We start from the raw sequence: 22,220 nt of genomic DNA, 5'->3' as shown, positions 1-22,220 counted from the left end.
ATCCTCCTCCTTCATGGGCAATGATACATTGTTGCCACTCTCTGCATTTATCTCAATCGATCTGCAACTATTACTGATTTAAATACTCGATAAGTAAATGTACGCACTTGAGAAAAATCAAATCGAGCATTGCATTATATACTCACCCATTAGGTGCTAAGTTGGCTGCAGTACCGTTAGTGAATGCATGTTTCACAGGCTGAATGTAAGATTACAGTTCAAAAAAAAATGTTATTCAAAGAATCAAGAATTGATGACGTAGGAAATTAGAACTAGAAATGTATTTTAACTCTAGATTGACGACGGCTTGAACCAGATGGTAACGTTGTTCTTCTGCCAGCTGCCTCAGGAGATGACACCTTCTCGGATGAGTTCAAACGTGAACCAGAACTGGAGTCCACTTCTGAATATCTGGACTCGGCTTTCGTCCGAACGCAGGTGTTCCTATTGGGTTCGATAGATTCTTGACCAAGTTTTTGGTTTTGAGGAAATTATTATTAGAATCTTTAATATTATTTGGTGATTTGGTACCCAACTTTTCGACTTCTGCTGCAGATGTTATGCAACCATTTTGTTTCTCTTTAGTCACTTGATTTGGTTCAGTGCTGCTAGTAATCTCGTTGTTTAGATCAAGAACAGAGCCTTCCCCATCAAGGATAACTTTTTTCTCATCCTCAATAGGAACCCCACATTCGGTCTCCATTTCCAGTAAATTTTAGCTCTAAACCAAGTAAGCAAAGGCAAGTGCAAATGATCAAACTAGCGATGAATCAACAACAGCAAAGAATCCACTGGTGCACGAATCGAGAAACAGGCCACAGGGCATATAGAGAAAAGTATTTTAACTTATAACTGTAGCATTACCTAGTGTGAGGATCAACGCTGCGACAAACGAAACACAACAAATGATCTGTATCGAAGTTGAATGTTGTTTTCTATCGTATGTGGTTCCTTCCACAAGGTTAGAGGTTTCCTTTCATTCATGGAGAATTTCAAGTGTTTTTTTTAAATAAACAAATGGACTGGTTCTTTGGCATTGGAGCGAAATGTCTAAATTACCCCTGTCCTAACGACACCTAACTGCCACTCAAACTTCCTAGGAAAAAGGATGAAGAAAATTGAGAAATTATGTAGCCACATTCAGATTATTACAACAACAAAAAAGAGAGTGAAAGTTTGCATAAGTTATTTGCACTATCCATCTATAACATCAATAAACAAGATTTGACTAATTTTATGTATGACTCACGTGATTTACGTGGACCTCATATGAAAATCACGTGTGATCACATTTGGATCATTTCCCTATAGTGAGAACTGTAGGGTCGAAAGACCCCTTATCTGCATATGAAATATGACTTGGTGTGATAAAAATATTTATAAAAATTTATCGAACCAAACTACACAACATATGCCATGCAATTAATCAAACCAGTCAACTATACACTTTTAATGAGATATATTCTTGTTTGTTGTTCCCATGCAACATGAACTGCATAAAAATGTGTTGGAGCCCAACATCGTGTCAAAAACTCCTACCCTTCCGATCCAATGAATTTCAGGAGTTGCTTCCTTCCCTCTTTAGTTCCCAGAAATAGAATGGAAGCAACAATACCGATATTCTTGTTTCTTGTTTCCATGCAACATGAACTGCATAAAAATGTGTTGGAGCCCAACATCGTGTCAAAAACTCCTACCCTTCCGATCCAATGAATTACAGGAGTTGCTTCCTTCCCTCTTTAGTTCCCAGAAATAGAATTGAAGCAACAATACCGATATTTCTCATTTCTTGTTTTAGTCTTGACATGTCCATTAGTGTTGTTTGCACTAGCATTCACGGCATGATTCTCTGTCGTCTTCTCACGGAATGGCGATTCAGTTCTCTGGTCCATAAAGGAGCCTGAAGCAACATGCTTGGCGTGAGAGGAGGATTTATCCTGTGAAGCTGGTGCATTGTGGCTATGGTTTGTTCCCTTTGAGTAATGTGTGGACTCTTCAAGCCTGAAGTAAGATTTTAACGAGAAAAATCAGAGCAGAGTAGGTTTGGCTCAACTTGGTATTGTCTACTTCGAGTACCGAACTATATTTGGTTTCAAGAAAGCGAAACTAAATCATGGTATTATTTCTTCGTCAGAACAGAAGGTGCTTTGATTATGGAACTTGATGGAAACCATAAATAATTAAGGTCGAAAAGGTAATGTGAAATGTGGGGTAAGGGTAGTACCTAGCAGAACAATTACGCAAACAAGCATTATTTTTTACCGACATTTGTTGTCTAACGGCCAATTTCATGTTAATTACTCCAAAAAATATATTACCTGGAAGTCGTTTCTTATATAGAAATAATAATAAAAAAATAAAATAAAAAAATATACTACCTGGAAGCATGATGGTCAGAGCTGTTTCTGAGTTCTTGTGAGGTCGTTTCTGTTGGTCCTGTTCTTGAGGATTCACAATTTTCGCTTTTTCTGCACATCCGATCAGCTTCAGAGCCCAGAGATTCTTCCACATCACATTTTTCTAAATTAACTCTTGTATGGATTTTGGGATGAAAGATTCCCTGGTTACCATTAGTCTCCCGATACATGTAAATGATCTTTTCCAATGTTCCGAGAGCTTGTTCAACCTCTTGACTGACAATCGCATTCTTCGTCTTTAAAGTTTCTGCAATTTCATGGGTGGTTATTGAAATTTGTTCTAGCTCTTGGCCTGTAACGATTTCCTTGTCAGCCCTTTCTGTAAGTTCACTACTTGAATCATCACACAATTTCTCAACATTATTGAGTAATAATTTGCTTCCTTTAGTATCATTTTCATCTAACTCCTCAATTTCATCACTTGTATTTCGACCTACACTCACTACATACTCTGAGGCAATAACAGAGTCATCACGACCATTATTCGACTCAGAATGATTAAGTTCCAATTCTTTTGTCCCTTGTTGTCTAAGCTCAATGGACATGCTTTGTTTCAGATTTTCTTGTTCGGGGGATTCATACAATGTATTTCCCATAAAAAGAGCCTCACGGATACGACAGTACAAGGGGTCTCTCAAGGCCTCAAGAAATTTTTCATCACCTTGAGAAACAGCAGCAACTTCCTGTAGTTGGCCCAGACTAATAAAAATAAGAGGGCTGCCAACAAACTAACTGAAGAAAAATAATATTCTGGCGTCCATTTGATTAAAGGGACGTACAGTATATCCAGAGTTTTCCACTCATTATTAATCATATGATCATAATCAATCGATAGACACCTTTATAGAAATCAATTTTCGAAAGTTACCTTTTTATAGAGCTTAAAACCACTACCTAAAAGCTGCCTCGAGATAAAATTGATTAATGCTGGAGGAACGAAGTCCAACTTGATATCCATGTTTGCAATTGTCCTGCAAAACTGGGAACGCTGTGACCAGAGTCGGGGTGATGGAGAAAAGATTATATTCGAAAATGAAATAATGACACTAATTTCTGAACTGTTTTACGCTCGCTCTAATTTTGTTGTTGACTTCAAATGGGGATGGAAAAGAAAAACTCACAGACCAATTTTTTGTTTATCTCCTTAATCTAACAAGCATAATCATCACAAAAAAATGATGCATACTCATCATGAACCTTCTTGAATTGATCATGGTTTATTGTTATAAAAATCAGAACCTTAGAACGAAACACTGGCTGTTAAATTATAACTTAAATAGAAAGGAGAAAACAGTATGACGGTCATTCAGTTGGCCAACTTAGCTAAGCACACATGCCCAGACAATGATACTGTGCATTCCGCATGCATCAATCGTCCATATCAAAACACATTCACCCATTTTTCGAAAGCATTATAGCAAAAATTGATTTCTACATGTTTTTATGCACATGTACTTTTCAGATCTAAGGCAAGATTGATGATATACACAAACTAGGATGATGAAAATAGTTTTATGTTGTACCTGAAGAAGCTTCTATCTGCGGTAACTTTCTGTAAAGCAAAACCTCCCACCAAGTCTATTCTTACTACATCCTGTGCGTCAGGTATCCCGTCTCGAGTGAACCCATGAGTACGTATATCAATAGTCTCTGAGTCAGATATCTGAAAATTTATCAAATATTTCATATTTCTAATAAAGAAGAGAGTCATTTGTCTCACAAAGAAATAATGATAACTTACAGAGTTCAAAAGCACCACGATTAGACCATCCTCAAAATACTCAAATGTAAAACCATGTAGTAAAGCCTCTCTACTGGAAAGCGGCCACGGAACCTTCATCCTTTCTTCCAAATAATTGGGAAAATATCAGCATTTTATAGCCGTGGTCCACATCCAAAACTACTGCAAAAATTACGAGTAGCAACACATTACCTCACCAATGATATGTTTTCACTGGTTCTGATTCTTCGTAAACATTGGGATGAGACGACTTTGAATGTTGGAATTGAAATTTGAGGCAACCTGGAAGGATAAAATCTGGCAGCATTATTATAGATTCAAACACAGAAGAAATAAATCTCTATTACAATCTTCCCAATATTATTTTCATCTCATTTTTCATATCTTCTGATAAAATCATTACATCTAATTACCATTTCCCAAGAAAACTCAAACATTATAATATACACTAACTCAATTTAATATTTTAAGATACCCAAATACTAAACATATATCACGAACTTGGAATCGACAGAAATGAAACCAAACATTGCCATAGAAGTTAACTGTTACCATTTTTGATAGAGACCTGACTCCCATGAAATACAGAGACCTGTCAGAGATGAAGAAATGTCTTCACAATTTTGTGTGATCCATAAAGTGATGATGCATTTAATAACATTTTGAAAAAGAGTAATGTCTGAGTATTTTTAAGTTTATCTTACAAACATCGAGAGGTCCATCCACATAGCCTTCAACAAGCAGTGAATGGAATGGAGTGCCCTCTGGTCCTTCTCGATACATAACTCGAAATTCTTCTGTTTCTTCTTTTACCTAAATAAAAGAATGTTAAACATATTTTCCACTCTAAACTGCTAAACCCAATAAGATGTATATCCGCAGTTAATGATAAAGTAAATCAATATGAGCCATCATGGATAATCAACTAACAGGCTAGAAAAAACGAGTTTTCAAAAGCTAGATAAAATTTCCCGGTCCAGATAGGACTAAAATTAAAATATAGGAAGGCCAAATGTCAAATTTAATCTTTCAGAGCTTTCACACGCCAAATGTGGAATGCTAAGGTGAGAAATTTGTCATGAAAGCTTCAATAAAAAGACGCACCAACAGCACTTTTCATATGAACAGAAGAAAAAAGATAGAAGGGAGATGTTCTTGATCGAGTTAGTATTACAAAGATTGCAGGAAAAAAAAAAGATTTGGCAAAGGGAAAATGGACAGCATACTTTCCAACCACGATTTAAATCCTTGCTGCTTGATTTTGTTGCACTTCTCAACATTTCTAGGAAGTCGGAAACTTCCTTGCTTTTTCTTTCCACCGCATTATCTAGGTATTCTGAAAGTAATGTAACTGACATAATAATATTCGATAAAACATAAACTTTGCACATTAATAGTAGAGCCATGTATCAGAAAACTCAGTTATCAAAAAACAAACCTTCAAACTGCAAATATGATGACTCTAAAATTTGATTCTTCAGAAGGGTCTTAATTGTCTCATCATTTGTCAAGTCAGGAGATGCCAAGGTGTTATCCAGTTTGCTTCTATAATCAGATATATCACCTTTCCTCTCCATATTTGCTTTCAAAACAAAAGGGGGAAACTCCCACGGAATATCTAATGATCAAAACAAACAAATTGATTTTTATTGATCACGGACATACAAGTGCACTACAACAAAACCAAATATAGTTTTTCTAGTCCAAACTAAAAGAGAATAATCTGTCAGCCAGAAAACAACCTATTTGAGTACAAAACACAAAATTAAAAACCAACAGTCTGAGAATTTTTCAAATTACCATATTCTATACTATGATATAAGATAAAAAGAAGCAATCGATGCCGTTACTGTGAACAGATATAACTATTTACATTATGACACATTTAAACGTGTTCATACTTTCTAAAACAATAAGATGTGACCATAATACAGAAACGGGCCATAAAATCAACCGTAGCAGTACAAGAAATGAATAGTTCAACAAATTCTTGCTGAAGATCTAATCTTTTAAAGCACCCAATGATATAGGACGCCAAACAGAATCATACTCAATCTACTTATCGTTTGAATAACCTTCAAACAGCATATTGATCATCTCTACATATCTCATAAGCAAAATCAATCCGAATCAATAAATAGCCATAAAAGCAGGTAAACTCTCACTAGCAGCCCTTGTATTCAACAGAAACCCAATAGATTTACTAAACGTCGGATGCAAGAAAATCGCAAATCGCAAACAGAGATGATCGCAAGAGGAGTCGAGTCAATATCAGCTGATACTATACAAGCCTAAAATGGGTCTCTCTTGAACACCACGAATTTGCAGACACGAGGCAAAATGAAGTGATGCGGCATCAAATTCTTGAGAACTTCGTAGGAACACAATCTGTGGAGTTGAATCGTACTTGGAAAAATTCAGTAATGTATTTAATGCAATTGGATGGAACTAATCGAAAAGCAGGAATTTTTAAATCCCAAATTATTGAATATTTTTTATTGTCTAAAAAAAATTGATGAAAAAGTTTCGACTGCTTGGAATTTTTTTTGGTACAGATTCGAAGAAAGATCAATATGACAACTGAATTTGACGATTTTAAGCTGATCGAAATCGAACTGAGTGTGACATATTTACTTGTTACTAGTAAAATTAATCATAACTATTTCCAATCTTGTGGTAATTATCGATAATGAGTAGATCTCTGGTGAGAATTTGACGATTTTAAACTGATCGAAATCGAACTGAGTGTGACATATTTACTTGTTACTAGTAAAATTAATCATAACTATTTCCAATCTTGTGGTAATTATCGATAATGAGTAGGTCTCTCGTGGGACGATCTCACAAATCTTTATCCGTGAGACGGATCAACCTTACCAATATTCATAATACAAATAATACTCTTACCATAAAAAGTAATAATTTTTCATAGATAAAATATATGTCTCACAAAATACGATCCGTGATACCGTCTCACATAAATTTTTGTCTTCGATAATTTAAGCAACTTGTTGTACGTATAATGAAATATGCATTTAGAGATGGATAGAAAAATTTGACAAAGTTCCACTTTGATATACCAGTAACTTTTGAAAAAATATAATTTGCAATAATTTATTGTCGGCTTCCAGTCCAGCAATTCCAATCATAGTTGTAATAAATAGGCAGTTGTTGACTTTTGGTACATAATTGGTTGGCGTACCGCGCTTGTATCTATATATATAGATTGATTTACCATGTAAAAAGATAAAAACCTAAATAAATCTAAATTCTACCTTATTTTCTTAAAACTAATAACCCTAACCTATCAAAATTCATTTTAGCAGTTGAAGATTATACGGAATAATTTGATTTAGGACAAAAGTAAATCGAGGAAGAAACAGCAGGCAAGGCATAAAACACACATTCAAACAAAAAAGAGCAAATAAAGGAATTTGTGTCCTGTGCCTTAGAACAATGAAGCATTTGTACAGCTTAGCTTTGTCCTTCGTTTTTCCTATATCTAATGATCTCGACGCCAAGGTAGTCAACAGGGCCAACCACAGCAACATGTGGCTTTCCTACCTGTACACGAACTGCAGATATCTGGGGGAACTTGCACAAGGTTGAGGAAGCTATCAGCTGAGCTACGGATTCGAGAAGATTGTGAGGTGAACCCTCGACGATTTCTTTAACAATGCTGCACGAACATGGTCAAGTTATCAAAGAATCAACTTAACTCACACGGGCAAGATCAAAGATTGCGATAACTTTTAGCTAAATCATCCGAAATAAATTATGCAATTGTTAGATAAGACAACATTTACATAGTGAAACTGTTAAAGAATACAAAGATTCAATGTCGAACTTTAGGAGCCCAGACTTCCCCATTTCGAATTCATTCATGTCTAAACTGCCGAGATAAATCGTAGTTATGACTCACCGGTATATAGCAGTATAACTGATGGTATCTGATAGGTCGTCCGAATTACCCGCAGCCTGAAGATCCATCCAGGCATCTACATCTATCAAGAATTTCTGACCCAACACCCGTTCTTCGGGCTTTACCCCGTGGAACCCATGGAACTTTAAACCCCTTAATACAAGCTTGTCACCCATAGTCGTTTCTACATAAGCTGCGGCCCCAACAAGTAAAACCGAAGGCTAGCATTAGAACACACTACTTACTATTCTGACAATACTTTGTTGACAAATCAAGTATCATATAGCACGAATAATAAGAATTAAAAGTGTTTATCAAGTCAAAAAGAGCAGAGAATAGGCTCAGGAGTATATGATTTAAAAAAATTCTTGCACTGGAGCTCGACTGAAATTTTCAGCTCGAACCCGAGCTCAAAAATGATTTTTCAAGCTCACTCGCAGATTCTCTGATCATGTGTCTTAGGCCTTGGATAATAAATTCACGGATTCTCCAGATAACAATAACACAAAGAATACAGCACTCAACAAATAACACAAATTTCAACCAATAAAAAATAAAAAATCAACTTCATATTTTTGTTCCCTCCCGAAAGAAGGTTATTAAGCCAAATGCCAAAAATAAGAAAACCCATCTCCAGATTCGAAAAACTGTAAAACCGAACCCTTCTTCATATCTCCAGGTCGGACACTTGTTGGAATTTAGGGTTTTGGAGTAATACTGGAATTAGATTTCAAAATCAGCTCTCCCAAAACCCAAATTGAACACAGGAAAATCCTCTGAACAAATTATAAGCAAACTGCGATTGCGTTTGAGTGCGATATTAACCATGTGCGAATAGTTTAACCAAAAGCTCGAGCCGATTCATCCCAACTACACACATCACAGAGATTACGTTGCATAGAGAAGATAGCTAGCGCTCACCATTGCCGGATGACGTCATAAGGATGGGGTTCGCCGGTCAGACTACAGAGCGCTGCCCTTCCAGTTTTACTGCACTGTATTTCATTTTCTCAATTGGCCTTGTCCATAAAACCCGAGTCAGAATAAGACAGATTCTGATTTACAATTGTTTTTTAAATGTTACTTTATTTTTTTCGACATATTTTGATTAATTGTAAACATAATTTAAATATTTTTAACTACATTAGACAAATTTCAATATGTATATAAATATTAAAGTGTCGATCCAATTTGTATTTTTATCTCATTTCCCAAAAAAAAAATTGTATTTCGTGTGCCAAATCACTAAAGTGGTTCGATTTTGTTTCGAATGATATTTAATGTGTTATAAATTGTAACGTAATAGATATAAAATATCGGGGACAATAACAACGACAATTTATCTAAATGCATTGTTTTTAATGAATTTTTGGAAAGTGAAACAAAGATTCAAAGAAGATAAAAATTTGTGTGAGACGGTCTCACGGGTCGTATTTTGTGAGACAGATGTCTTATTTGGATCATCCATGAAAAATATTACTTTTTATACTAAAAGTATTACTTTTTATTGTGAATATTGGTATGATTGACTCGTCTCACAGATAAAGATTCGTGAGATCGTCTCACAAAAACCTACTCTTTAAAGAATTACAACACTTGACCTAACTTGGACAACTTAAACCAAGATCACTGAATCCCAAAAAATGTTGACAAAGAAGTATTGGGTTTTTTCAATGCTACATCAAATGTATTTTGTCTTATAATTAGTGTTCTAAAATGAACAGTCTAAGGTCTCTTTGGTGTCGTCTAGACTATCGTCCAAAATAATATATGGATTTTATAAAAAAAATGTAAAACAATTGTTTGACATATTTTTCAATCAATTTGTACCGTATAAAAAAAACAATATGCAATTATTTTTGTGTTTAAAATCTGATATAGATAAATTATTAGAGAAATACGGAGATAAACAAAAAAAATTATATACTTAGGTAAAAAAAAATCGCCTAGGAGAAGGCGGTGGAAGACAGTCCGTCTGCCATTTTTTAGAACAATGTTCAAATAATATGACCAAAATTTAGCATTTTGACTAATGATATTATGACATAAGAATTAGTCGAGATAAAGCATGGACTAATCCTATTAAATGATATTAAATTGTTTGGTGTGGTTGCAATAAACTCACCATCTATTAAACCGTTAAAGGCGCAAAATTGTTATTGTGTTTCACTTTTTTGACAATACCTAAAATTGGCCATCCTTAACTTTACGACGAATTGATAAAATGCATTAAAATATATGTAGGTTTAAGTTATAATATCAAAATTATAACACTCATTTAACACCCTTCTCCATTGTGAGTGCGCGTTATAACTAGGGGTGTAAACGAATCGAACACGTTCACGAACTTTTCGAGCCGGTTCGAATAATATTTGGTTCGAATTCGAGCCGAACTCGAACATGTTCGAATATTTTTCGAATCGAATTCGAGCTAAAATTATATTGTTCGATTGTTCGCGAACTGTTCGCGAACTTTAGCATTATATTTAAAAAATAAATAAAATATTATTAAGTATATATATATATATATATATGTATATATAATATTATTAAGTATATATATATATAATATATATATATATTTATATATAATATATTATATATAATATTATTCGAGTTCGAATCGAATTCGAACTCGAGCCTCAGTTCGAATCGAGTTCGAATCGAAAATAATAAAAGTTCGAGTTTCGAATCGACCTTCGAATATGTTTATTCGAATTCGAGCTCGAGCTCGAATACTGAAAATTTCATAAAATTCGATTCGATTCGTTTACGGCCCTAGTTATAACGCCCACTCACAGGAGAGAGGGTATGGGGCGTTCAAAGAATTGAACGCCCCTGTGTCAGTTTATTTTTTTTAAAAAATTGGACAATTAGCGACGATTTTTGAAAAACCGTCGCTATTAGCGACGGCTTTTTAGAAACCGTCGCTGATTTGCTGACACGCGGGCCCAATATGTTTTGAATTATTTTAATTATATTTTATGAACGCCCATCTGTCCGATTATTTTTTAAAAAAAATTGGACACAAACCGTCGCTATTTGCGACGGATTTTCACAATTCTCCAGGTACACCCAGCAGAATTGCAAGTGTCATACGATCGCACGGCACAATACCATACAAAAAAAGGTATATCGCTTCAATGCAAATTACAATAGTGTATATAGTGCGTATCGTAGCGGCCACAGTGATGAGGATATATTGCGGCTTGCGTATGAAAAATATCGTGAGGAAAATAACGGCATTGCATTTAATCTCGAGCATGTGTGGAGAATCGTAAAAGACCGTCAAATGTTTACTCCACAGTCCGTCGATTACCTTGTTAGCACAAAGAAGGCGAGGACCTCGGAGTCAGGGGCAAACAATACCTCGTCTAACCAAGATGCAAGTCTACATGTAGACTTAAATGAAGAAGAAACTCGTCCAATGGGTCATAAGGCAGCAAAGAGAAAGGGAAAAGGGAAAATGAAATCTGACATTGAAGGTATGACAATAAATTTGGACAATATGTTTGCAAAATTTACTGAGTATACAAGCGTAAAAAATGTTTAAGTTGAAATGAAACAAAAACAACTCGAAGTTAAGGAGATGAAAGCGAAAGCTGCCTTAGCCAAAGTTCAACCAAAGGAATACACAATCATTTCGAAAGACACTTCACAAATGACAGAGGAGCAACTTATCATCCACGAACATCTATGTGAACAGATTAGGGGGAGATGGAATATGTAATTTTTATTTATTGTAATTTTCGATTATTTTACTTTTCAATTATTGTAAATTTCGATTATTGTACTTTTCAATTATTCGATTAATTTTAAATAAATGACGTTCGTAATATAAGATAAAATTATTTTACTCAATAAATATATTTAAAATTAATATTATTATTTATTTTAAATAATAATCATTTAAATTGTGTAAACAATTTGAAATTATATTTATTTAATATAAAATAAGAATAATGATAAATAAGTGGACAGTGAGACCCATAGATAATGAGTATTAATGTTAAAATGAATGTGAGAGAATGAAGTTGTTAATGTAATGTGTATGTGGCATGTGGACTCCATACTTTTTAATGAGGTGGTGGGTGCTCTAAGAATTATAAAAAAGTAGGTCTCTTATGAGACGGTCTCACGAATCTTTAGGTGTGAGACAGATCAATTCTACCTATATTCACAATAAAAAGTAATACTCTTAGCATAAAAAGTAATAATTTTTCATGGATGATCCAAATAAGAGATCTATCTCACAAAATACGACCTGTTAGACTGTCTCACACAAGTTTTATGTAATTATAAAATTATAACAAGAATACCAAATGTTCAAGAGATTGTGTCATTGTCGTATATTAATTAGGGCAGTCAAAAAGTGCAGGTGGACCATTATTACAAGATTAATAATAATCCACTCTTTCTACCAAGGATCCGAATAAAAGATAGTCACAATTACATGCATGGTATTTGTTTCTTCCAAGTTACATGAAATAGTTTTGAATATTGTTACTACAACAACAGATTTAGATATATTTCCATTAAGGGTGAGCATAATATGGTCTAGATCGGCAAAAACCGAAAATTCAAAATTGAATCGTAATCCAAAATTTTTATTTTGGTTTTATAACCTAAAACCGAAATTATTTGTAATTTCATTATAATTTTGTGTAACTTAAAACGGATTTAAATTGTACTTTTAAGAAAATAACTATTTTATTTATATTTATACTATTAGTAACTGTATATAATTTTAAATTTTTCAAATGTAAATTATTATATATATTTTCAAATGATTTTATTAAAAACGGTTCAAAAATATTTTATCTATTTAAAATTAGTTTAATTTATAACTCACATAATTAGCAAATCTATAATAACAAAATTTAAGTAACTTAACCTTTCTAAAGACAATTATACTAAAATAAGATAAGTCACTAATCAAATTACATAATTGTACGTAACTTCAAAAAATCGAATGAAAATTATAGAAACTGAATTCAAATTATTATTTTATACATTTTAGAATGAAATGTAATGAATTAATTGAATTTGTCTGACAAACATATAAACCGACCGTATAAACCAAACAATGATACTATAAACCAAACAATGATATTATAAAAAACGAATCAGATTGTAAAAAAATCGTTTGATTATCTGATCATGTTATTGGATGTGTTGCTCACTCATTCATACTCACCTTGTATCTATCAATATAATATAATTTATCTATTTGACGTATAATTTGGATATGTTTCGGATAACTATACAGAGTCACATTGATTGTATTATAATTATAAATACGTAAAAAAGCAGAAAATCTAAAATTGAACGAGGATAACGAAACGTCTGAAGTAACCTAATATTGATTTTCTTTTGACCTTAAAAGCTCCAAACATGGTCAACTATATCTATTCACCACGCCGTTATCGTTGCCAACACACACATCATTTTCTAATCCAATTTCATAGTATTTTTTTTATATTCAAAACCAGATAAGTAACGGCAAGATCTTCTCTCTTCTCCTTTCCATCCCACTCGCTTTCGAAAGGAAAGTCCGCACAAAAAGAGAGGAAAAAAAAAAACCAAGCTCGCATTGTTGAGAAATTTGCGTATGTAGGATTAAGAAAAACCCATGTAGAATTCACAGATAGTTCATTGTTTTCTTGTATTATATTTCACATACCCTACACCTAACATACGATCTCTTCAAATTTTCGGGAAAGTGGGACCATTTCTCTTAAGTTTTCTCGTTTTCCCATCTCTTTTCTGTTTCTTGGATTGATAATAGGATGGTGGTGAAGATGATGAGGTGGAGGCCGTGGCCGCCTCTGATTTCAAGGAAGTATGAGGTTAAACTCACAGTGCAGAGGCTCGAGGGTTGTGATTGGGTGCATGAGGGTGAAGAGGAGGAGGATAATGGTGGCCTTGCGGTGGAGATCAGGTGGAAGGGTCCCAAGATTTCGCTGGGTTCATTCAGGAGGACTGTTAAAAGAAATTTTACCAGAATAGAGGCTGTGAAACAGGGCCTAAACGGCGGGGTTTTGGTGGCGTGGGGCGAGGAATTTCAGAATGTTTGTAGTTTTTCTGGGTACAAGGATAGCGTGTTTCATCCCTGGGAGATCAATTTTACTGTTTTGCATGTGAGTTACTTTCCTTGACTTTTTTTATATATAAAAAACTGAAATATTAAATACCTGTTTACGCATTTTATTATATAAAAAACTGAAATATTAAATACCTGTTTACGCATTTTATTGGGTTTCTCTGTATTATCTTTCTCGAAAGTTTATGTTTCCCTTTGACTTATTTGTGTATTTTTGAATTCTTTTATGGGTTTTTTGTTTCGATTTTGGCCCATATATCTGGCTATACGCTTGGAAGTCGGAAATACAGCCATGTTGACTTGCCAACTATTCCAAAGTTCACACAATCAAGAAAAATTGCTCAACTGTTTTTAGTTAAATTGTAAGATATGCTGATGTTTTCTTTTCTATGTATCGTACTATCGTGGACAGTATTTTTTGGTTCTGTTCATAGCACCACCGTTTAGTTTGTGTTTTCTCTCAATCTTATTGCTCATTCTTAGGTTATTTGTATGAGAATGTCTATATGATTTTATAGACTTATTGATTCTTTAATCTTGAGCTGTAAGTGTGGTTGCTAAAAATCCCTCGGTTGAAATTCACGTTTGACTGTTTAACTATCTCTTTGCAAAGCTTTATTTTACTGAAGTCGGATGCACTCCCGAAATGGCCATCTCTTTTCAACCGATTCAAGGGTTTACAAATGTGATCTCACATCCATGATTTGTGCCATGACGGGTTTTTGTTATCATTTAGCTGCCGTTGGAATCTGTTGAGGCCTTAGTATTCATATTTTGTGGCAGTGTAGATTCTTGTTATTATGTGGCTGCAAATGGATTTGTAGTTGCATTAGATACTATTTCCATGTGTAAGCAGTTGTCGATTGAGGATTTGCATTGTGTATTTTTTATTTTTTATTTATTCTTATAATGATCTTTATTGAGCAGTACCTCTGGAGGTTTGAGCTGTTGCCTGTTAGTTTGTTATATTCAATAACTGTGTGTATAATGTAATCTGACTTCAGAGCTAACTATTTGGAGATTAAGAATCTTTGTCAAGAACAGGGTACCAGTGAACGACACTTGTCAGGACTCTGGGTTGTTCATTAATTATCTTGATAACGGCCACCACTTGACAAGTAAAAAGCTAATTTAACTAGTAAAACTGTTTAACTTATACAAATGAAAAAACCATGGGCATCTGAATTTTAGTCTCGAAGAATGATCTATAAATGCATTACCATATTGCAGATCCTTCATTGGAAACTTCACACTGATAGAAAAGATTGGTCGGTTTGTGACATAAGAAACGAATGATTTTTAATAAAAAATTAGTTAGCTTTAAGGTCATTCAATTGAGTTGTTGTTTTAATATTTCTACCTTTTTCTTCGTCTACAATCAAATGAGCTCTATGCTGTTACATCATTGGTCTTGAATTTTCTAGAATCAGAAGTCGTTTTTAGAAATTTTATAGACTTACTGATTACTAGTTATTGTGTGTGAGAAAAAAAGTTCTTAGAGATATTATTTTTAGAGTATTTAACCATTTTGTTTTGCATCAGGAGCAGACTCAAGGAGTGAAGAGCAAGTTTTCTGTCATTGGTTTGGCAGCCCTAAACCTTGCTGATTGTGCTTCAAAGACTGATGGCCGTGTGACTGAAGTCAAAATTCCTTTGGCAGTTTCTAGCACTGCGGTGGAGCATTGTCCTCTGCTCTGTGTAAGTAACTGATATTTAACATCAATGCTTAGGTTTTTGTTTTTAACACTTACCTTGAACTTCTTGTGATTACGTCCCATCTTCATCTATGTTCCAGATATCTCTCAGCTTGTTGGAACTTAGAAGTGCACAAGACACACTGGAATTGGTTTCAAGTCCAATTGTGCCTGTTCCATCCCCTTCGGTATCCGGAGAATCTTCCACGGAGAAAGATGAGGTTTCGGCCCTTAAAGCTGGTCTCAGAAAGGTTAGAATTTTTACCGAGTATGTGTCATCTCAAAGAGCCAAAAAAGCCTTCCATGATGATGAGGGTGGCGAGGGCAGGTGCTCTGCCAAGAGCGAAGAGGGTGAATTTGCTTACCCGTATGATGCAGACTTGGCTGAAGAGTCTGAAGGAGAATCCGAGGAAAACAAGGGAGATCCAAAATTTCGGAATTCATTTAGTTATGGCACGTTGGCACATGCCAATTACGCAGGCGTGTCATTTTACTCCACTGCAAGAATCAACAGTGAGGATGAGGACTGGATTTACTATAGCAACCGCCGTAGATCAGATGTTGGCTGCTCACTGAAAGAGGAACTGGGATCAACTTTCACGGAGCAGTCTTTACCACAGAACTCTAAACGTAGTATTTTACCTTGGAAGAAAAGGAAGCTAAGTTTTAGGTCCCCTAAAGCAGCTAAAGGCGAGCCATTGCTGAAGAAATCATATGGAGAAGAAGGTGGAGATGATATAGACTTTGATCGAAGGCAACTGAGTTCTGATGAGTCACTCTCTTCTGGGGTAAGAACTTTTTTATTCATGCTTTACTTGCAAAATGTGAACCATAAAAATAAATGTTTTTGGAGCCCACAATTACTGATTATTTTGTAGTTGCTCAAGTATAAAGATGAATACTCAATGCTGTTTTCATGTAGTAGTCGGAAAAGATGGTATATCAGTTAATTATGCATTTTTTTTTATCGACAAATTTGTTCCTCTTTTGGGAATACACCATCTAGATTAACGAAATCGTTCTTATGCCCTCGTATGTTCTAGGTAACTTTATATCGATACAATTTGCTTAAGGGAATGCAGTGTTTGCCATTATATTTTAACGTAAAATACAACAATTGCATGTATTCCAACTTAGTAATATTTCTACTCAAGGTCTAATTACGTGGTGGCTACTTCTCTTCAGTGGCATAAAATTGATGAATTCTCAAATTCAAACCAATCACCAGTTTCCGAGTTTGGTGGTGATAGTTTTGCTGTCGGCACTTGGGAGCAGAAAGAAATAGTTAGCAGGGATGGACGTATGAAGATTCAAACACAAGTCTTCTTTGCCTCCATTGATCAGCGAAGTGAACGGGCTGCAGGAGAAAGTGCTTGTACAGCCCTTGTTGCTGTTATTGCTGACTGGTTGCAGAACAATTCTGATCTAATGCCTATAAAATCACAGTTCGATAGCTTGATCAGAGATGGCTCCTTTGAATGGAGAAAACTTTGTGAGAATGAAGTGTACATGGAACGGTTCCCAGACAAGCACTTTGATCTTGAGACAATTCATCAAGCTAAAATTCGTGATCTTGTTGTAGTTCCTGGAAAGTCATTTATCGGGTTTTTTCACCCGGACAAAATTGTGGGTGGAAACTTTGATTTTTTGCAAAGCGCTATGTCTTTCGACAATATCTGGGACGAAATTAACCGTTCATTGAAAACCGATGCCCAAGTTTTCATCGTCAGTTGGAATGACCATTTTTTCGTCCTCAAGGTTGAGAAAAACGCCTATTATATCATCGACACACTAGGTGAGCGACTCCATGAGGGATGCAACCAGGCATACATACTGAAATTCGACAGGAATACAACTATCTATAAACTGCCAAATACAGAACAACCATTGGAAGAGAAACCCATCGATGAGCAGGCTGCCGTTTCATCAGCACCGGAGTCTTTGAACCTGAGTGCTCAGCCAATCAGCTCAAGTGAAGATTTCAAAGAAGAAACATCGGTTACAAGACCCGAGGAACCAATGAAAGACGAACCCGAAGAAGAGGTGGTTTGTCAAGGCAAAGAATCGTGCAAAGAGTACATAAAGAGTTTCTTGGCTGCAATTCCAATTAGAGAACTACAGGAAGATATCAAGAAAGGTTTAACAATGTCAACACCCCTTCATCATCGACTACAGATCGAGTTTAACTTCACACAATTACGACAACCAGCGTCATCAGCTGATGTTACCACAATACATGAGGTTGCTGCTAGCTACTACTTAAATACTGCGCCAAGAACCTGGCAGCTGTACAATTTAGTAGTCTGATTATGGACTGACTTTATTTCCCTCCCGACCGGAGACACAAAACAGCGTCCACTTTATCTCGTCGGGTCGATTGTCTTTTCGTGTTTTTCTATATCTAAGAGTCAGAAATACAACCTTCTTGGGTAGGAGTTAGTTTGATTCACCACACTTTGAATTGCCAATATCGCGTATACGATTGCTCGACTGATCTTCATGCTTTGTAATCTTGTTACGATAACTCGTTTAATTTACATATCCAACATTTATTATGTGGTGTGTGCAGTTTTATGAGATTTGTCATGTTTTTTGTGTTCAGAAGCATACGACATCCTTGGAGAATTTGGACATATTGTTTTTCTATTCTATATCATTTGATTCTGAGCATGGAAATAAAAAATAATTATAACGCGCCATAAAAATGAATCGGGTGAAAGTCGAGACAAAGGCAGGTGTGATCTCTTACCAGAATGTCGCAATTATGACGTCGACAAAAAAAGAAAGAAATCCTATGCAATGTGAGAGTACGATAGTTTTGTGTGATTAAGACAAATATAAAAACATTATTTACATTGTAAAATATTTACTCCAAACATCTCTCGGCTGATCACTAGTTTATATTAATTACGTGAAATGAAAAGATTAAAACAAACAAACAAACACTCTCGGAAATGTCAGTTTCTATTGTGGAGATGCATCCGGTGGCTTTACTATGAGCACAGGACACTTTGCGTGGTGAACCACGTAGTCACTCACACTTCCTAAGAAAGCCCTGCGTCACGAATAAATCCATGCTCATCCTTAGACATATCAAATCCAATTTTATGTTTTTGGGGACAAAAACTTTATATATTTCTTCCGCAAGGTGTAAAGTTTTGTAACAAAAGAATTATCTTTGTTTTACCTCTTGATTTTACCAAGGCCGCGGCTACCTACAACAATGAGATCGGCATGCATTTCCTCTGCAGCTTCACATATCATTTCCTTTGGATCACCTTCGAGGATTGATGTGTTTGCTTTTTTCACCTGCAATTGTCATCCTAACTTTGTCCCATTTTTTAAAATGTGTGATTTGAAATTTAGCTGTAAGAATAGTTTTCAAAAAGTCAACGTTGAAAGATTCATTTGAAAGCAATGTTTTTTTTTAAAAAAAAAAAATTATCTATAAAATTTTGAAAATCTTTAGCACAATTAACCCCTAAACATCAAGAAGTATACATGAGACGATCCCACGTTTTATCTATTGAGACATGCCCTTTTTTTCAAAATAGATTAAAAAGCTTTATTTTTGAAAAAGAAAGACTGCTAAACACATTAAAGAAATATTAATTTTTATTAAAAAAATATTACTATTTATGATATTTATTGATAAAACTAGTTAGATCCTTACTAGTATCAAGAAATAATCAATATTATTATCCAGTTAAGATGATTGGAGAACCCTTGGAATGACACTGTAGGACTAGAACTATGCATGAAAACTAACTCGTGCTGATCTTGAACACATGTGAGCTGCGTGAGCAAGTAGGGCTTCAGCATTCTCTCGTCGAACTCTGTTCGCAGATTGAGTTATCGATGTTGCAGGAAACACAACTACAACAACAACTTGGAATCGTTATATATATATATATGTGTGTGTGTGTGTATAGCTAGCTAGATAGATAGATAGATATACGCGCCTTGGACTCCTGGAAAGACATAGTGAGGGAAAGGCTCCAAGACATGGATGATATTGAGTGATTTCATATCCAAGTTTAGGAGTAGCCATTGGAGGGCAAAGAAACTCTCCTCGCTCTCATCGATCGCCACTATCACCTTATCCATCTACCTTGCCTGCCTCTTCCAAGAATATGATATGTATGTATCTGAAACTATAATTAGTTTTTTTTTTATTGTATATAGATAGATATTTGCTCATATTCTTAATTATTAATATGTAATTAATTTATATATAAAATAAATTTCAGCAAAAACCACAGACCCCGTTAGTACTGCATGCATGCATCTACTATAAATAAATACATAACTACGTTTAACGTTTAGGCGCATTGGCTTTCATAATTATTTATTTGCTCATGGACCTTAGCGTCGGGCATTAATGTTTTTGCAGGAATTTTTATTTATACACGACAAAATGATAAGGCTAAGCCTACCCGACAGATGTCAATGGACGTGGCGGTGCATTTGGATATTTCTCTGCGCATGCAAGACAAGTGTAAATGTATCTTGTAAATTATAAGATATATTTTACTCCTTAATTACACTTCAAATCATCCTCATCATTCCGACGAGATGTTTCTACTTTTTGAGCTTCGCTAATTACGTAATATATATGTGCTAGGCTGCTAGCTGAAAGGGTATTATATATAAACTGTGTCGTGACTCGCGTCTATAGATTTTATTAATTTATACAAATATAATATTTGGCCATGGCCCAAAGTCTACAATCTATGGACACAGGAGGGGAGCCGCCGCAGAAGAGTGATGGGGCGCCAGCTGAGGGAATGGAGCCGCAGCCCTTGATGTTGTCGGAGTCAAAGAAATTGAATTTGTTGGTGGCTATTGACGAGAGCGACGGAAGTTTCTACGCCCTGAGATGGGCTCTTGACCATTTTTTCACTAATTTGGCTGCCGGAGAGTCAAGCATGGTCACTCTAGTCAATGTCCAGCCTCTTTTCCAGCCCTTCATCTACCCTGCCGGGCCAAGTACATACCGACGTACATACGTACATACATATATATAGACAAATGTTAATCTGTTGTTGTTGATGATTATATATATACATGCAGTTGTCTACGCGACACCAGCAGTGACTGAATCTGTGAAGCAAGCCCAGCAACAAAATTCTGCGGCTATACTTCGTCGTGGTTTGCAGATGTGCAAAGAGAAGAAGGTTGTTTGCGGGCCTCACATCTAGTAATTTTCAAGTATTTACTCCCATTAAATTATTCATAAGATTACTATATCCCAAGATTAATGACTCTTTTCTTTTGGGCCGGTTTCAGATAAAGGCAGAAACTTTGATTCTTGAAGGAGATCCAAAAGAAAAGATATGTTTAGCCGCTGAACAATTGCATGCTGATATCTTAGTTGTTGGAAGCCGTGGTCTCGGCACCATTAAAAGGTTATAAATTCATCAAGTTTTAAATATTTTTTTTACATCAAAAAATTAATCTGGATACAAGGTTCTGGGACGACCCCTCCGAGCCGAGGTCGTACCAGTGAATTATTTTGTTTTCTGTCAATTTCACTGAGATTTTAAATCGAAATTTTGAGAAAAGATTGTGTACTATTAACGCAGAGCATTGCTGGGAAGTGTCAGCAATTACTGTGCTCACCATGTTCATTGCCCAGTTCTTATTGTGAAGCCGCCTACGAAAGTTGGTCATGAGTAACGTTCAATGCAGTTATCTATAAATAAATAAATTCTAATAAATGTAGATTATTTAATATGTGTTGTACTTTATGATCTATTTGTTGTTTATTATAATATACTTAGTAATATTTCTGCTCAGTTATAACAAGTACTATATGTATAAAAGATACAAGATTGCGATTTTTTTTTAATATATAATTATCTTACAAATATGTGCTTTAGAATATGTTAAAGTTGAGTGCGTCTTTTGTGAGACGGTTTCACGAATCTTTATTTGTGAGAGGGATCAACTCTATCCATATTCACAATAAAAAGTAATACTCTTAGCATAAAAAGTAATATTTTTTATGATTATCCAAATAAAAGATATGTCTCATAAAATACGACCGTGAGACCGTCTCACACAAGTTTTTGTCATTAAAAAAAATTAAAATGCAATTGGAGTTTTCAAATCACCCATTTTTTAAATTCTTCATACGGCCTTGAATTTTTTTTGGTTGGAGAAGAAAAAAGAGTTTAAACAAAGATAATTTTTTGAATATCTCTCTTGTGAGACGGTCTCAAGAATTTTTAGCTGTGAGACGGGTCAATTTTATCGATATTCACAATAAAAAATAATATTATTAGCATAAAAAATAATATTTTTTCATGGATGATTCAAATAAGAGATACGGTTTACAAAA

General features: G+C 34.9%; 5 protein-coding genes and 1 long non-coding RNA gene across 9 annotated transcripts; 2 read left to right on the top strand and 4 right to left on the bottom strand.

Annotated features, from left to right (window-relative positions):
- Window positions 1-1,364: 1,364 nt before the first annotated feature.
- On the bottom strand, window positions 1,365-6,658 carry LOC142548478 (uncharacterized). 3 transcript variants are annotated; one of them, XM_075656823.1, is made up of 11 exons: window positions 6,234-6,658; window positions 5,597-5,776; window positions 5,385-5,509; window positions 4,863-4,971; window positions 4,711-4,750; window positions 4,351-4,440; window positions 4,159-4,258; window positions 3,941-4,080; window positions 3,286-3,388; window positions 2,379-3,100; window positions 1,365-2,001 (listed from the first exon to the last, which is right to left on the bottom strand). In XM_075656823.1, exons 1-11 carry the CDS (start codon window positions 6,268-6,270, stop codon window positions 1,740-1,742), a joined length of 1,908 nt encoding a protein of 635 aa, XP_075512938.1. In that variant the 5' UTR covers window positions 6,271-6,658; the 3' UTR covers window positions 1,365-1,739. The 3 variants fall into 3 exon arrangements, with proteins under 3 accessions (XP_075512938.1, XP_075512940.1, XP_075512939.1); XM_075656825.1 differs by having other exon boundaries at window positions 6,324-6,658; XM_075656824.1 differs by having other exon boundaries at window positions 1,366-2,001; window positions 5,385-5,494; window positions 6,234-6,654.
- A 925-nt stretch (window positions 6,659-7,583) lies between these two features.
- LOC142547961 (dihydroneopterin aldolase 2-like) lies at window positions 7,584-9,152 on the bottom strand. Its single transcript, XM_075656332.1, has 3 exons — window positions 9,002-9,152; window positions 8,081-8,273; window positions 7,584-7,837 (listed from the first exon to the last, which is right to left on the bottom strand). The coding sequence occupies exons 1-3, from the start codon at window positions 9,018-9,020 to the stop codon at window positions 7,633-7,635; spliced, it is 417 nt and encodes a 138-aa protein (XP_075512447.1). The 5' UTR covers window positions 9,021-9,152; the 3' UTR covers window positions 7,584-7,632.
- A 4,364-nt stretch (window positions 9,153-13,516) lies between these two features.
- LOC142548476 (uncharacterized) lies at window positions 13,517-18,430 on the top strand. 2 transcript variants are annotated; one of them, XM_075656822.1, is made up of 4 exons: window positions 13,517-14,220; window positions 15,732-15,881; window positions 15,979-16,665; window positions 17,063-18,430. In XM_075656822.1, the coding sequence occupies exons 1-4, from the start codon at window positions 13,870-13,872 to the stop codon at window positions 18,182-18,184; spliced, it is 2,310 nt and encodes a 769-aa protein (XP_075512937.1). In that variant the 5' UTR covers window positions 13,517-13,869; the 3' UTR covers window positions 18,185-18,430. The 2 variants fall into 2 exon arrangements, with proteins under 2 accessions (XP_075512937.1, XP_075512936.1); XM_075656821.1 differs by having other exon boundaries at window positions 13,519-14,220; window positions 15,726-15,881.
- Window positions 14,172-15,884, bottom strand: LOC142548477 (uncharacterized). Its single transcript, XR_012820970.1, has 3 exons — window positions 15,708-15,884; window positions 14,319-14,528; window positions 14,172-14,274 (listed from the first exon to the last, which is right to left on the bottom strand). It is a non-coding gene; the product is annotated as an uncharacterized LOC142548477 (long non-coding RNA).
- A 322-nt stretch (window positions 18,431-18,752) lies between the features above and the next one.
- LOC142547960 (uncharacterized) lies at window positions 18,753-20,063 on the bottom strand. Its single transcript, XM_075656330.1, has 4 exons — window positions 19,840-20,063; window positions 19,647-19,753; window positions 19,065-19,186; window positions 18,753-18,932 (listed from the first exon to the last, which is right to left on the bottom strand). The coding sequence occupies exons 1-4, from the start codon at window positions 19,982-19,984 to the stop codon at window positions 18,842-18,844; spliced, it is 465 nt and encodes a 154-aa protein (XP_075512445.1). The 5' UTR covers window positions 19,985-20,063; the 3' UTR covers window positions 18,753-18,841.
- Window positions 20,064-20,551: 488 nt separating this feature from the next.
- LOC142547959 (uncharacterized) lies at window positions 20,552-21,667 on the top strand. Its single transcript, XM_075656329.1, has 4 exons — window positions 20,552-20,866; window positions 20,951-21,054; window positions 21,167-21,285; window positions 21,463-21,667. Exons 1-4 carry the CDS (start codon window positions 20,590-20,592, stop codon window positions 21,554-21,556), a joined length of 594 nt encoding a protein of 197 aa, XP_075512444.1. The 5' UTR covers window positions 20,552-20,589; the 3' UTR covers window positions 21,557-21,667.
- Window positions 21,668-22,220: the final 553 nt, after the last annotated feature.

This window comes from Primulina tabacum, chromosome 6 (assembly GCF_025594145.1).
Source record: "Primulina tabacum isolate GXHZ01 chromosome 6, ASM2559414v2, whole genome shotgun sequence".
NCBI classification, from domain to species: Eukaryota; Viridiplantae; Streptophyta; class Magnoliopsida; order Lamiales; family Gesneriaceae; genus Primulina; species Primulina tabacum.
Note: the sequence above shows the minus strand (reverse complement) of the source record. Positions and strands in the feature narration are given on the sequence as shown.

Excerpts from the sequence above, each read along its gene's own strand:
- LOC142548478 (XM_075656823.1), bottom strand. The coding sequence starts at position 6,270 with ATGAGATATGTAGAGATGATCAATATGCTGTTTGAAG. Across the intron at positions 4,259-4,350 it reads GAAAACATATCATTGGTGAG|GATGAAGGTTCCGTGGCCGC; the intron begins GTAATGTGTTGC and ends TTTGGAAGAAAG. Across the intron at positions 4,081-4,158 it reads TCGTGGTGCTTTTGAACTCT|ATATCTGACTCAGAGACTAT; the intron begins GTAAGTTATCAT and ends ATAAATTTTCAG.
- LOC142547961 (XM_075656332.1), bottom strand. Across the intron at positions 7,838-8,080 it reads AGTTATACTGCTATATACCG|CATTGTTAAAGAAATCGTCG; the intron begins GTGAGTCATAAC and ends ATGTTCGTGCAG.
- LOC142548476 (XM_075656821.1), top strand. The coding sequence starts at position 13,870 with ATGGTGGTGAAGATGATGAGGTGGAGGCCGTGGCCGCCTCTGATTTCA. Across the intron at positions 14,221-15,725 it reads TCAATTTTACTGTTTTGCAT|GAGCAGACTCAAGGAGTGAA; the intron begins GTGAGTTACTTT and ends GTTTTGCATCAG. Across the intron at positions 15,882-15,978 it reads AGCATTGTCCTCTGCTCTGT|ATATCTCTCAGCTTGTTGGA; the intron begins GTAAGTAACTGA and ends TCTATGTTCCAG.
- LOC142547960 (XM_075656330.1), bottom strand. The coding sequence starts at position 19,984 with ATGGATAAGGTGATAGTGGCGATCGATGAGAGCGAGGAGAGTTTCTTT. Across the intron at positions 19,754-19,839 it reads TGTCTTTCCAGGAGTCCAAG|TTGTGTTTCCTGCAACATCG; the intron begins GCGCGTATATCT and ends TTGTTGTTGTAG. Across the intron at positions 19,187-19,646 it reads TGTGTTCAAGATCAGCACGA|GTGAAAAAAGCAAACACATC; the intron begins GTTAGTTTTCAT and ends TGACAATTGCAG.
- LOC142547959 (XM_075656329.1), top strand. The coding sequence starts at position 20,590 with ATGGCCCAAAGTCTACAATCTATGGACACAGGAGGGGAGCCGCCGCAG. Across the intron at positions 20,867-20,950 it reads CATCTACCCTGCCGGGCCAA|TTGTCTACGCGACACCAGCA; the intron begins GTACATACCGAC and ends ATATACATGCAG. Across the intron at positions 21,286-21,462 it reads GGTCTCGGCACCATTAAAAG|AGCATTGCTGGGAAGTGTCA; the intron begins GTTATAAATTCA and ends CTATTAACGCAG.